Raw genomic sequence first — 14,081 nt, 5'->3', positions numbered from 1 at the left:
TCAGTTGTGAGCCCTACAAACTTCAAAACCAGGCAAGCTATGTCTGTTGGTGCAATAGTGGCACAATTATCTTGGGAGTAACCAAACGCATTCTGGTTGTTCTTAAGGCTCACACAACAAAAGGGAGATATATCTGTTATTATAAAGCTTGTCAACAATCCATACTATAGGGGGAACAGGTCCAAGGGGAGAAAATACACCACTGTTGTTTAAATAAATTGACACAGGATCAAATTGCATTCCAAATCTTTGTGTATACCCATAGAAAAAAGCTACTTCCAGACTTAGTGAAAGAATTTTCTCTCTCTTTTTTTAAAGATTGGTTTTTTTATTATACATACGTATACTGTCGCTGACTTCAGACACACCAGAAGAGGGCATTGGATCTCATTAAATATGGTTGTGGGCCACCATGTGGTTGCTGGGATTTGAACTCAGGACCTTCAGAAGACCAGCCAGTGCTCTTACCTTCTGAGACATCTCAAAGGCCCACGAATTTTCTCTTTGTAGTAAATGACAATGAATTCACAGACCCAAAGTGGTGAATATGCTAAGAATAAGTGGTAGCTGAGGGTCAGTCTTAAATAAGACGATTGTACTTCCTCTTCCACACTAAGGTTTAGGGAACATTGAGAAAGAGAGAAATGGAAAGAAGGCAAGACATCTTTTTTTTTAATTAAAAATATGTATTTAATTAGAAGCATTCAGAATGTCAACAAAAGAGCTGTAATTTTCTTTTGCAATTACAAAGTGATATTCAGTCAACAGAACAATTATCTTCACATAAGCTGCATCAGAGACAACTGAAGGTGAAAAAATAACCCCCCACCCATACAAAACAACACTACTGTCCCTATATATAGCTAATTTGTGCTGTGCACCAACAAGAACCTGCTTTAAATTTCCATGCCAATTTTATAGCCCTTAGACTGTACCAGATGAGGCTATTGAAAATACCACCAGGACAGAGCTATCTAAAGACACATTCAATAGTGTGTCAATATCCAAAAAAAGACATTTACAGTTTTTAAAAATCTTACACAGCCTTACGGTTCAATTTTTTTCTTTAGAAGGAGTGAGTTGTGTACCGGGGTTATTAAATGTTTTATAAACAAGAAAAAAAACTGTGCTAGAACCAACATATTCATCATCATCATCTTCTTCATCTTCTTTTTCCTCTTCTTCCTCCTTTTCCTCATCCTCTTCATCCTCCTCCTCCTCCTCTCCTTCCTTCTTTTTCTTGCTCTTTTCAGCCTTGATCACCCCCTTATTCTTTTCTGTATCAGCTTTTCTTTTAGCTCTGTAGACAGCAATATCCTTTTTGTAATTCTCCTATAGCTTGGCAGCCTTCTTGTCACAGGGCTGCTTGTCATCCTCAGTGGTGCTTTCCCACATCTCTCCTAGTTTCTTTGCAACATCACCAATGGATAAACCAGAAAGCTCACCTTTGATTTGTGGGCAGTACTCAAAACAGAACAAGAAGGCTGAAGGAGGCCTCTTGGGTGCATTGCGGTCCTTGAACTTCTTTTTGGTCTCCTCTTTGTGGGGGATGTAGGTTTTCATTTCTCTTTCATAACCTCATCAGCCTTTGCCATGTCTTCAAATTTCCCTTTTTCTAGCAGACATGGTCTGACCTCTCTGACCACTTCTTGGAGAACTCTGAGAAGTTGACAGAAGTGTCTGGATGCTTTTTCTTATGCTCCTCAGAGCAGGCTTGCACAAAGAATGCGTATGAGGAGTTTTTTTTTACCTCTTGCCTTTCTAGGATTCTTTGCCCATGTTTAGTTGCTTTTCCTCCACAAGGCACAGAGTCACCCATTGGCAGGTGGGCTCTTGCTTGCCCTGGCCTGTCTCTATGGAGCTCCCTGAAGACATCTTTAAAGCTTAATGCTCATTAATAGGAAGCAGTTGACTAAACTATAATCCATTCATGACTTCAAATGATATATAGTCACTTGAATCAATGATGTCTGCACTAATTATCTTGGAGGAATTTCAGCCATCAGAAAAAGCATATTTAAAGGGAATGAAATGATCATAATATATTATATGCAAAATTTCTTTTTTAATTAAAATAAAGAAAACAAAGTTCAGTTTAGAGTTTCTGCAAGTATTCCATGAATGTCTGAAGTCGTCATTCTTGTATGTTTGTTACCAAGTATGTTCTCTAAGGAAATAAAATAAAAAACTGATTCTGTACCTTCCCCCCAATATATGTAGAATATTTAAAAATTGTTATATTATAAACAAGGAAAACTCCTCATATTAATAGTCATGATAACATAAGGAAAAATTGAGAAGACATTCTATACTTATAGAATGGAACAGAAATTAAATTGTATTAGTTCATTTTTTGTTGAGCACCATCCATAAAGTTCATTTGCACAGTTATGGCACATATAGTCTCTAGATAGACAATTGTCCTCTTGATCTAGACTGATTTGACTTCATGGCTTGCCTCAGGTCTGCAAGTGGCAGTCACTTGCCCCAGGGTGCAGATTTTCTCAGGTCCGGACTGTGCCACATTCTAGAGGCCAGGTAGAGAGATGAAGGACTACTAGAGGAGCACTTCCCATAGCACAGTAAGTCAAATCTTGTTGAAGATTCCTTCTCTCATCACATTTACTAATACTCTATTCAGCAAATACATAGGACAGAGGAAATCAGGTGTCCAATCTCAAAGCCACAGTGGAAATAGTTGGTGTGGGTGAGGATATGCAATAGTCTTATTAGGAGGTAAAGAACTGAGAATGAAGACATCCTACAAACAGTGTGTAAATTGCATAGCAAACACACATACACACTCATTTCATATAGTTTTGATGCTGGCCTAGAGTTTACAATCCTGCTACCTCAGTCTTTTAAGTATTTGTATTAGAGTTATATACTATCACTCTCTGCTCAGGACATTATAGTTGCTAACATTAATTAGAAGCCCAACTTCTAATAATGTAACTTTGAATGATGTAAATCTATCTTTATCTGTTATTTTTCTCAAGTGCAGGGGATTTTAACCACAAATTTGCATATATTAAAATTCTGATTAAAAAATTGAAAAATGAGTAATGAAAAATACATAATTGTTTTTTACCCTAGGCTGATATGGCCAATTTCTTGGTGTGAAGAGAATGAAAACAAGTGCTTGTTCCTTTGATTATCACTATGAATACTACGTATGAGTAGCAACTCAGGTGAAAACTCTCCTCCATTCAGCTGGGGAGGAGGCTTATCTTACCTCTCTTCTTCCATGTAGCTTTAATTCCTCCACTTTTCTCACTTACATGGTATTCAGTGATAGAATTAACAAATATGGCCTCACTAGGATGACTGTGGTATGATACAAAATCCAGCTTTGCCTAATGTCACTTATAGATAGTGCCACAGTAGATGGCTCACTTTAATTCTCTGGGACTTTTTTTTTTTCTTCAACATGTTCATATACAGTTGTAGAAAAAAGTAACTAAGTTGTGTATAGACATATATGGACCAAAGTGACTTGTCAGCTGCAGTGAAGTGAGTTTTCAGTCATGGAAGCCTTTGTGTTGGGAGTTCTTTACCACAACCATGTAGGAGAATCTTTCTTCACTAAGCACAGCCCACCTTTGTGGGTAGTAACCTCTTGAGAATTTTTTCTCTAATCTCCTTCATCTTGACACTGTAGAGAACTGGGTTCATCAGTGGAGGGAGCAGGAAATGGATGTAGGAGAGGAGAGTGTGAGCAGGCGGAGAGAGTGGCAGCTTGAATCTGTCAATGAGTGCCAAGAGAATCATGGGTATGTAGAAGAGAAGCACAGCAGAGAGGTGAGCAGCACACGTTTGACCAGCCTTCCAGCGGTCCTCAGCAGACCCCACACCTTGCAATGCTCTCCCAATCAGCCCATAGGAGAAGAAAATCAGCAGAGGGTCTAGTGCCATCGCTGACAGTACCACAACCAGGCTGTAGACTGCACCCCATGCTTCTGGGCAAGCTAGGCGAGCCATATCTGGGTGCAGGCAGTAAGAATGTGTCAGGACCTGTGGACGGCAATAAGGCATGCGAGCCAACAGGATTGGCAGGGGCAGATGGAGACTCAAGCATCGGAAAGCAATGGCTACGGCAATCTTGCTAATGACACCATTGGTGAGGAGCACTGGGTAGTGGAGAGGGCGGCAGATGGCTACTGCTCGATCGAAGGCCATGGCGAGCAAGACAGAGGACTCCATGACAGAAAAGACATGGATGAAGAACATCTGTAGAAGGCAGGCTGAGGCAGGGACAGTATGAGCATCAGCAAAGGCCAGGCCTAGCAGGGTGGGCATTAGCACGGTGGCCAAGCCAACATCAGACACACTAAGCAAAAAGAGGAAGAAGTACATTGGTCGATGCAGTGTGGGCTCCAGGGCAATGATCCAGAGGATTGTACCATTGCCCAGGGCAGAGAGAAGGTAGATAGTGATGAGAGGCACTGACCACCAGGATGGTGCAGCTTCCAGGCCAGGCAGGCCCACTAATAGGAAAGTGGGGGCCATTAATGTGCTGATGTTTGAGGTTTCTTGGGTGGACAATGGTAACATAGTTCAGGATCACTCTGAAACCTGAAAAGTAATTATGTTTATTTGATCGTGGATTGATTTGTTTGTTTGTTTTTGGATGATATTTTTTACCACAACCTGCCTCTCCCCTTCAGGCACAGACTCATTCACACAGTGCAAACATGCCCACCCCCACCCCTTCACACCCCTCCTGTCTGTAGTTTGCTTTGTATAGCTATTCTTTGTGCTTATGTATATTCCTTTAGCCCTGTTTTGGTCTCTACTTTCTTCTAATTTAATGTTATTCTTTATTTGATACACAGCTAGGAGAAGATCTATGCTAACATGATTATCTTCTCTTCTTAATTATAGGCTGCCTGTCATCTGTGCTCCTTAACAATCACATTTGGTCTCCATTACCAATTCTCAGTAAAGTCACCAATTACTATTTTTTTATAAGCTAGATTGTTTTGTTGTTATTGCTCATGTTTTATGTTGAATTTTTTTCATATAATATATTTTGATGTTACTCTTTCCCCTCTCCCAACTCCTTCCAGATTCTTCTACCTCCTTACCCACCCAAATTCATTTCTGTCTCTTAAAAATAAAATAAATAACAAAACAGACAAAATATGAAAATTAGAACAAATGAAAACCAATGATGATGATGATAATTAAAATAATAATAAACTAAAATGAAACAAAAAGACACAAAAATACTATTGAGTTCATTGTTATGTTGGCCAACTACTCCTGTACATGGGGTCTGACCTGGACAATAGTTGATAAACCCATTGACATTTAATTGGAGAAAACTGATAAAATGACTTTTAATGACATATTGATACATTAGATATTTTCTTAAATCATTTATTTCTCGGTGAACCTTGAATTCATGATCCCTTCTTTTCCTTAAGTATATGTCTTAGATTTAACTTCACAGTATACTTAGGCTATGTAGGGTGATCTTGATTCTAAACTCAGGCAAAACACTAGGAAGAAGAAACCACAGGGAAATATACTTGCAGACAGGGTCCTAGCATAACTGTCGTCTGAGAGGCTTCACCCAACTGCTGGTGGAAACAGATGCAGGGACCCACACCAAAACATTAGGCTGAGCTTCGAATCTTGTGGAAGAGGGGGAAAAAAGGATGGAAGGAGCCAGAATGGTCAAGGACACTAAAAGAAAACCCACAGAATCAACTAACCTGGGCTCATAGAGGCTCACAGAGACTGAACCACCAACCAGACAGCATGCATGGGATGGAACTAGATCCCCTATACATATGAAATGGATGTGCGCCTTGTTCTTCACGTGGGACCCCTAACAACTGCAACATGGGCTGTCTCTGACGCTGTTGCCTGTCTTTAGATCCCTTTCCCAGGACTGTGCTGTCTTGTCAATAGGAGAAAATGTACCTGGTCTACTGCAACCTGATATGCCAAGGCAAGTTGATATCAGTGGAAGGCCTCCCCTTCTCTGAGGAGAAAGAGGGAGATAGAGGGAGGTGAGGCAAGAGGGAGGGAATGGGTGGAGGGGAGGAGGGAAAACTGGGTTCTGGATATAAAGTTAATAACTAAATAAATTAATTAAAAACAAAAATAGAGTTAAGAAAATATTCACCCTTCTTGCATTGAAAATTATGCTCTAGGGTCTTAGTTACACATTAAAGGGAGACATTTCAGTTTTGGTTTGGCTAGGAGTCATTGCAATAATCTTTATCCACACCTGTCATGTACCCATATGTAGAAATTGTAGGCATTGACTAAAACATACTGATTAAAATAATGAGTTTGACAAAGCCACAGAATATGAAGGTTACTAGCAAACACTGATCGATCATGTTTCCATATGATAGCACTGAATAAATTGGATATCAAATTAAGAAAGTAATTGTATTTATAACAGTATTTTAAAAGCATATAATACATAAAATAAATCAACTTTATATTCTGAAAATTACAAAAACTGGTTAAGAAATTAAAAGCTCCAAAGGAATGAGATATACTTCTGATTTGTAGATTAAAACCACAGTAAATAAATGGTCAGAAAATTCCTAACAGACCAGCAGATCTTTTCATTACAATCTGTAAGATAGTACCTTAAAATTTAGATGAAAAAACTGTATCATAAAAACTCCTATCTGACCAAATGAGAGTGTATTTAACACATAAATTAAAATATCAACTAACATAATAATGTTAAATAATTAGGCTGTATACAATGCTGCATAAATGTGATTTCAGTACTTGGAAGGTGGAATGAAAAATTGTGAATTTATGGGGAGCTGAACAACTCAGAAATACTCCATCTCAATGAAATAAAGCCAAAACAAAACCAAATAAAAAAAAACCCAAGGGTCATTAACTGCATACCATATGTATAGGTAAATGGGATAATAATTTCATTCACAGGAAAAAGATTTCAGCCTACATTCCTGAGAGAAGTTTAGAATTTGACCTACCTGAAGAACTATAAGTAACCAATAAAAAGATGGAAAAGCTAATATAAAAGATAGCTATGCATAGTTAGTAATTATCATAAAAATATAAGAAGAGAGTAAACCCATAAAAATTAATTTCAATACTACAGCCAGAATATATTTTAAATATTATAAAAATTTAAAATAATTATTTTAAAAGACAAAGCATTATTTTACACATTCTGTAAGATTAAAAATACTTTTAAAGAATAAAAATTTCTCCTGGAATGGTTGTTAGAAACTACCTTAGATTGTAAGTTTTTTGATTATGAAATTGTTTAGTCCCACTGAAAGCAATTGGGCAGGCCCTAATGTAATAAATTCATTATTAGTGTCGGCAGTTAAGTTTATGTATCTGAGGGTAAGACTTTCAAGACATAAAGAGGAATATAGGAACGTGCTTTCTAGAGCAAACAAGTAGTGTTCATGAAGGTGGAAATAATGAACAAGGAACCTTAATAGTGTCAACGACTCAACTGAAAAAATACTGTAGAGTTTAGAAAACCTGTTTAAAAATATAAAATTTTAAAAATTGTGTCATGTATGTTTTTAAAACCTCAAAAATTACCCAATATCTCCCACATCAATACAGTTGTGTGTAAATGCTAGAGAGAGACTTGGATATGTAGGCCAGGATTTATTCTGATGTGATTAAATGGCTTGGGGCAAGAAAACAATACGCAGGATCTGTTCTAGAGTTCTAAGACTGTGGCCTCGGCTCTAATGTTTCATTTCCTCATCATGAGGCCTACTTTCATACCAGTTGCTGAGGAAGCCACATTGCAGCTCCTAGATTTCAGATTTCACCCTCTCTACTTACTGACCAGGAAGTGCTCCTCGCTGGGACTCCTATCTGCCATACCCTGGGCTTTGCTGTCGATTTATCTGCCTTCCTGTACCTTTCTATGTATTTTCCTATTTCTCACATGCAATCTGGGAATTTAGCTCTATCCTTTGCCCAAGGCCCTTTGTTTATTCATGGCTTTAAAACATAAAAGCCACAGCCTCATTCCTTGTTAGAGACAGTTCCCTTACTTGCCCTGCTGATCTCAGACTAATGAGCTTCTGTAATCCTCCTACCTCAGCTTGCTAAGTATCTGGGATTATTGTGGGTCTTTGTTGTCAAATATGACTGTTAGGCTGCCTCTGTCCTTTATCAACCCCTTCATGGTCAGGATCCAGACAAGTACTTTTTAAAATCACTTCCGCTGTTTTTAAACTTAGGCACTGGAATGTGTCAGCATTACTGCAACTCTTTAGATATGAAGCTATGTTGCTGTTTTTTATACTCTTCAAGTATTACATTTTATCAAAGAATGTTCTTTCTCTCGGTGCCATTAACTTTATATGCATCATGGTACTCCCATGCAGACATTTGTCCCTCTTGTTCTCCAACTTTCTGTGACATCTTCCTTCACATCATGCTTGTGTTAAGTATAGAGTGTGATTTAGTCTCTGCTATCTCCATTATTCATCTTTTTACTTTTGTCTTTCATTTAATTAGGATTTTTTACCTTATGGAGAGAAGATTTATTATATATTATTATATATGAATAGTAACCCTTTCCATACATTCAAAGTCAAGTAAAATATTTCCTAAACCCTTTACACACACTGTGTTTCTCTTTAAATTTCTTGTGGATTCTGTCTCTTTCTCTGAAATGTTTTCAACTCATTTCTTTCTCAAAGCATCCTTGTCCACTTCACCCACCCTGACGCACACCCCACAGATGATTCCTCACAATGTTAGTTTTACTGTTACTCTAGTCCTTTCTTCACAATGCACTTCTAGTTATCACTGACTATCTTCTCATAGATGTTGAGGAGTCTCTGTATAACATACACTCTAGAAAGTGCTTTTGAATAAATGGTCCTGTACCCAGGACACTAGAGGTCTGCATGCACCTTAGAGAACATTTCTCAGCTTCTAGAATGGGTCACATCCTGGGTGTGCTTAGTAGGACATAAAACAAAGGGCTGGGGATGGTGCTTGAGGCTGGTACTCACAGAGAAAACCTGTAAGGCTTTTGTGGGGCAATTTAAGTGGACAGGTCATTTAGGTTTGAGAACTGAATTAGTCTCATCTTGCCTTATTAAGATTCTTCCCATACAGCCACTGCTCACATGTAGCATGTCCATTCATACACCAATACACAATGACATTCAGAAGGTAGTGTGCATACCTGTGTGTAACACATATGCACATCACTCACAAACATCACACATTTCACACACATATACAGTTATACTTAGAAACATGTACACTCACACATTTATACAAATTAGTTTGTATTTTAGCAAAAAATTAATAAAGTATCTGTAGATAAAATGAGAACAAATTTGTGTGTTCCGATCCATATCACATTCAAAGAATGAAGTAACAAATATATGCTCATTCTCTTAGAAAAATAATTCCAAAAACATATTGATGTTTAAACATGCATGGATATGGAAAATCCATGTAGAAACAAAAGCAGTGGTCATAATTATGTATTGTTACACATATATTTTTTCATGAAATTAAACGCTCAATATTAATTGCTAATCACTAATCTCTTAACACTTCACACAGCAAAGAAAACACAAAGACTGAATCATGCTTATGCAAATAGTTGATAACTTCTGTACTTCGTGTACATATGTGTTGACAAGAACTTCATAAACATCTTATCAATTTTTAGAACTCAAACATCCAGCATGTGTATATACACGTATGCACACACATGTATATTCATATATATGTTTAAATACATGAGTGCATGTTCTCATAAATAATACCTTCTAAGAGTCTTTCATATCACATAAACCATTGAGTTATTCTTATTTTGTTTCCATAAATAATAAAGTGCTAGAAATACAAGTGAATCTCCCCATGAAATCTTGAATTCTGAGAGTTTAATTTTAACTAGCCAACATAGGAAGTGAGCACATCATTGCTGAAAGACATTTGTAAATACCACACAAGATTTTCAAGAAGACATAGTCTTTGTACTTTATGAAATTATTTTCCTGTTACTGAGATTCAGATGACCGAGATGACTCAGTGATTAGAACAGAATATTTAGGTATATTGGAAAGTTGATATTGGTATAATGAAGACAACTTGCAGATATATTGAAGTGACAGACAGTATGAAAGATTTACAGTAATTTGTTTGCCATCCCTAGCCTTGACATTTAAATACTTCAGGAAATGTTTTCTTAACATTTACGAGACATTGGATTACACAGTGTCTGCCTCCAGTGCAGACATTGATTCCTCCTTTCTCAAATCTGTAAATCTTAGAATGGCTCTAGTGTGTGGACAATATGGTAGAACATATAGCATGGACTGCACAGGGGATTGTGTAATCTAAAATAGGCCAGGCTAGAAAGCATGGCTAAGAGTACGGATTTCTCTTCAGAGTAGCGACTGCACTCCTTGTCTTGAGAGACTGCCATGCATCTCAGCATTAACTCATAATATAGTAAAAGAGATTCCTCAGTATTGAGCACTGTTGGAAGACATGTGGTATATATCATAGAGAGACAAAATAAGATATTAAGTCAGGTAAAAATATCCATATGAATATAAACAGCCAGATACAAAGAGGTCCTCCTTTTTATCAAATCCTTTTAGAGAACTTTACATTTCAGAGCTAATTAAATTCCAAAAATAAATTTATAAAGAAAAAAAAAAAGCAAAATGAGGGCAGAGCCATGTTGAGCAAGAGAGCAATCAAGGAATGCTAAGTATACAGTAGTCAGGTTTTAGACCTGTGGTGTAAATAACCCTCAAGATTTTTAGCCCAATTTCTGAGAGTGGATGAATTTGGAGAGCAGTTCTGTGTCACACTATATTACAATTTTTCTTATGCTGTCTCTTCATTAATGCCATCTGTGGGATTCAGCTTTTCCCTGAAGGACTGGGAGAACACAAGCCTAGCAGATTTCACTGGGGGGCAGGAAGTTGGATGAGCAACTCAGATTCAATTATCAAAGTTCCTCAGATTTACCATCCAGGATGTCTGGCTATCAGTAATCTGACTAAACTACACTACACATTTTAATGATATGTATCAACGATAAGTTTGGTTAACAAGGTCTGATGTAAATAAATGGTATTCAAATTTAGAGCACTTTATCCTCAGTTGTCCAACACCCTCACCCCGACCCGACCACATTTGATGCTGTGGGCTCCTTCACTGGACATCCTTGTCCCTGCAGCTGTAGCTGTCTCCTCAGTAGTGTGTACCACAGTTTAAGTTTCCTGTGATTCAGCAGCTCCCAGCTCCTCCAGGCATTGTGATACAGTGTTCCTTCACAGACAGGCATTACTCCAAATATTATCTCTATGTGTGGTCCCCACACCTCCCTACGCTTGCAGGCAGCCAGCACACTGTTACAAACCTCTCCAATCACATCTCTGACTCTGCGATTGGTTTAAAAACAGAGCTTATCTTTTCTGGTTTCCATTTCTGTAACAGCATCTGTCCATTGCATCAGACGCAGCTTACTGAACTTCAAGAGTTTTGAATTGGAAACACCTGCTTACACAAACATTATTTCATTGCCCAGATTCCTGGCCCCTGTCTCTGCATCCTCCCTGAGAGCGCTGGGCTTTTCCTAACCCCCTACCTGACCAATTTTAACTTTCTAGCTCTAGTCCATTTTTTTTTTAATGTTAGAAAGAGTCAAAGTAACATTCTAATTAGGGTGTTTCCCGGATCTCCTTCCTGAGCTTTCGGGCTCAGAAATGGGAAGTTTTATGCCAACCCCGTTCCTCCTTTCTCACTTACTTCACATTCCCATTCTTTCTTGCTTTTCCCTGTTTACATTGTCACAGGCATACCTGACGTTTGTCATCTTTTCCCACTGCCTCTGTCTTCAATCATTTACTCACCATACCTGGTTTCTCAGCGACCCTCACACACTCTAGTGTGGTAGTGGACTGCCTCTGCTGCATTCTTTATGTTATGTCTGTCAGCAGCACCGAGCCTAGGGGTAAGGGGAGGGTGTGGGGTGAAGGAAAGGTGAGCACAGGTGTCCAGGCCTCTCTTTGCCAGAGCCCCATGGGGAAGTCTCAGTGAGAACACTGTGGTTAGTTAAGAACCTGTTTGTCCCAGTAGAAAGGCCATGATGACCTTTAAATTGCAGCAAGAATCGGACGATCCCTTCATTACTAGCACTCAGCCTTTATTTCAAAATGAGAGGAGCAAGCCCCTGTCTACCCCACACTACTCTGATATTCATAGTCCCAATAGGCCCAGATGCCCCATCTTCCCTTGACCTGTCTGGCCTTTGACCATTATCACGTTATTTACCTAGCCTTTTGTTTTCAGACAGTGGATAATGAGCCCCAGAGAGTGTCTCTGGTTTGTTCCTAGGGGATCCCTTTTGGTTTTGTTGCTTCTGTTTTTGACTAATTGCCATTAGCACAGTGTGGCACCACATGGTGCTAATAGGACCCAGGTCACAGGTCCAGTCTCCTCAGGGATGCTTATTCACTTTGCTTTGCTTCTTCAAGCTGAGGTCAGAATCAACCCAAATGTGCTACAGCATGCTATTAATCCCCAGTGTGATTTGATCTCTGTCTCTACATACATGTAGTTGTATGTTTATAATCATATATACTTAAGGTACACCTCAAGATTAGCTAGTTCTCTGACTCTTCAGAGCCAGTGGTGGAATTCTCTTTCCTTTATCTTCTCTGGACTTTTCACATGTGTATTACCCTTCTTGTTCTCAGTAGACTCTTCCCCAGTTCTTAGTAGGTGGTAGCATATCACCAGGCATGCCCATTCCCATCCTGGGGTGTGGATTTTTCATTGCATCCTTAACACAATCAGCCTATATCCCTCTAAATAACTTGGGTACCCATTGTGGACAATGCCATCGCTGCTCCTCTTCTTCCCCAGACCTTTTGGCAGTGCCTTTGTCCCAGTAATTCCTTCTACCAGCCCAAGTAACCAAATCCTTGGCATATAACAGCTCCTCTCTAACCCTCCAAATGGTGTGACCCTTAGGACCTGGAGGCTGCTATCAGATTTGCCAATTACATTTTAAGTATTTTTCAAACGAATTAATTGGCCTTAGTTTCTCAAACTTGCAAAATTTTCATATCCAGGCCCATGTTATCTATAGATCTTTAAATTTAGTTAATAATGCAAATACAAAATAATGAAAGTTGTAGGATTTTGTGCTTTAAGCTGATATCTTTCATGAAATTGATGTCACCAATTATTCTCATATATTATAATCATTGGTCTAGATTTGCATTTTTAAATGTTTCTATTATTTTAATTGTATATGCAAAATTACAATAATGCAGCTTAACATATTTGTCCAAATCTGTCTTATTGCAAAAGTGCCTACTTTTGTTTAGCTCCACATTGCTCTGTGGTGTCTTTCATTTTAACTTGAAGGGCTCCTTTTAGAAGATTTTGCAAGCAAGTCCAGTTTTTGTTTTCTGAGAACACTCCAATTTCACGTATTTCGGAAGACACAGTTGCTGAGCACATTACTCTTGGTCAACAGGATTGTTGTAGTTATCTTGTTCTTTCTGGACCTTTCTCGTTCAGCATCTACAACATTGATTCAAAGCAAGATTTCTGCTGAAAATATATTCTCAGATCCCCCAGCTCATGTGAAAACAGCCTCAACTAAATTTAGCTGTTTCTAGGCATCTTCACAGCTCCACTCTCTCTTTGAATTAATTTCATTTTAAAGGATGCCAGCATGGTTCTCTTTGGTTTACCTTAACTGAAGTATTAGAACCTTTTTAATTTATGTGCCTACTTTCCTCCTAAGATTTGGGTATTTTAATATTCAGATTATGGATTTTCTCCATTCTCTCTCTTGCTGTAGTTATAATACCATGTGCATTTTATTTATTTACTTGGTAGTAGTCTATGAATCAATTTAATTATTTACTTACTTTTTTCCAATTTTGTAACTTTAAATCCAAGATTCCTAATGTCTAGACTTTCAAGTCTGAGAACTATTTGTTCTGTCTTATCTAGTGTGTATCTGGGCCCCTGTAATGAGCCTTCAATTTTGGTATTATTTACACCCAACTCTTCTAATATTCTCTTTTACTTGGTGTATC

General features: G+C 38.2%; 1 protein-coding gene and 1 pseudogene across 1 annotated transcript; both read right to left on the bottom strand.

Annotated features, from left to right (window-relative positions):
* Positions 1-1,053: 1,053 nt before the first annotated feature.
* LOC110298001 (high mobility group protein B1 pseudogene) lies at positions 1,054-1,819 on the bottom strand (annotated as a pseudogene).
* A 1,766-nt stretch (positions 1,820-3,585) lies between these two features.
* Positions 3,586-4,554, bottom strand: Or51s1 (olfactory receptor family 51 subfamily S member 1). Its single transcript, XM_021169106.2, has one exon. The coding sequence runs from the start codon at positions 4,552-4,554 to the stop codon at positions 3,586-3,588; it is 969 nt and encodes a 322-aa protein (XP_021024765.1).
* Between the last annotated feature and the right edge of the window lie 9,527 nt (positions 4,555-14,081).

The sequence above is a fragment of the Mus caroli genome, unplaced genomic scaffold (genome assembly GCF_978045245.1).
Source record: "Mus caroli unplaced genomic scaffold, Mus_caroli_1 scaffold_8, whole genome shotgun sequence".
NCBI lineage: Eukaryota > Metazoa > Chordata > Mammalia > Rodentia > Muridae > Mus > Mus caroli.
The sequence above is the reverse complement of the archived record's forward strand: the minus strand, read 5'-3'. Positions and strand labels throughout refer to the sequence as shown.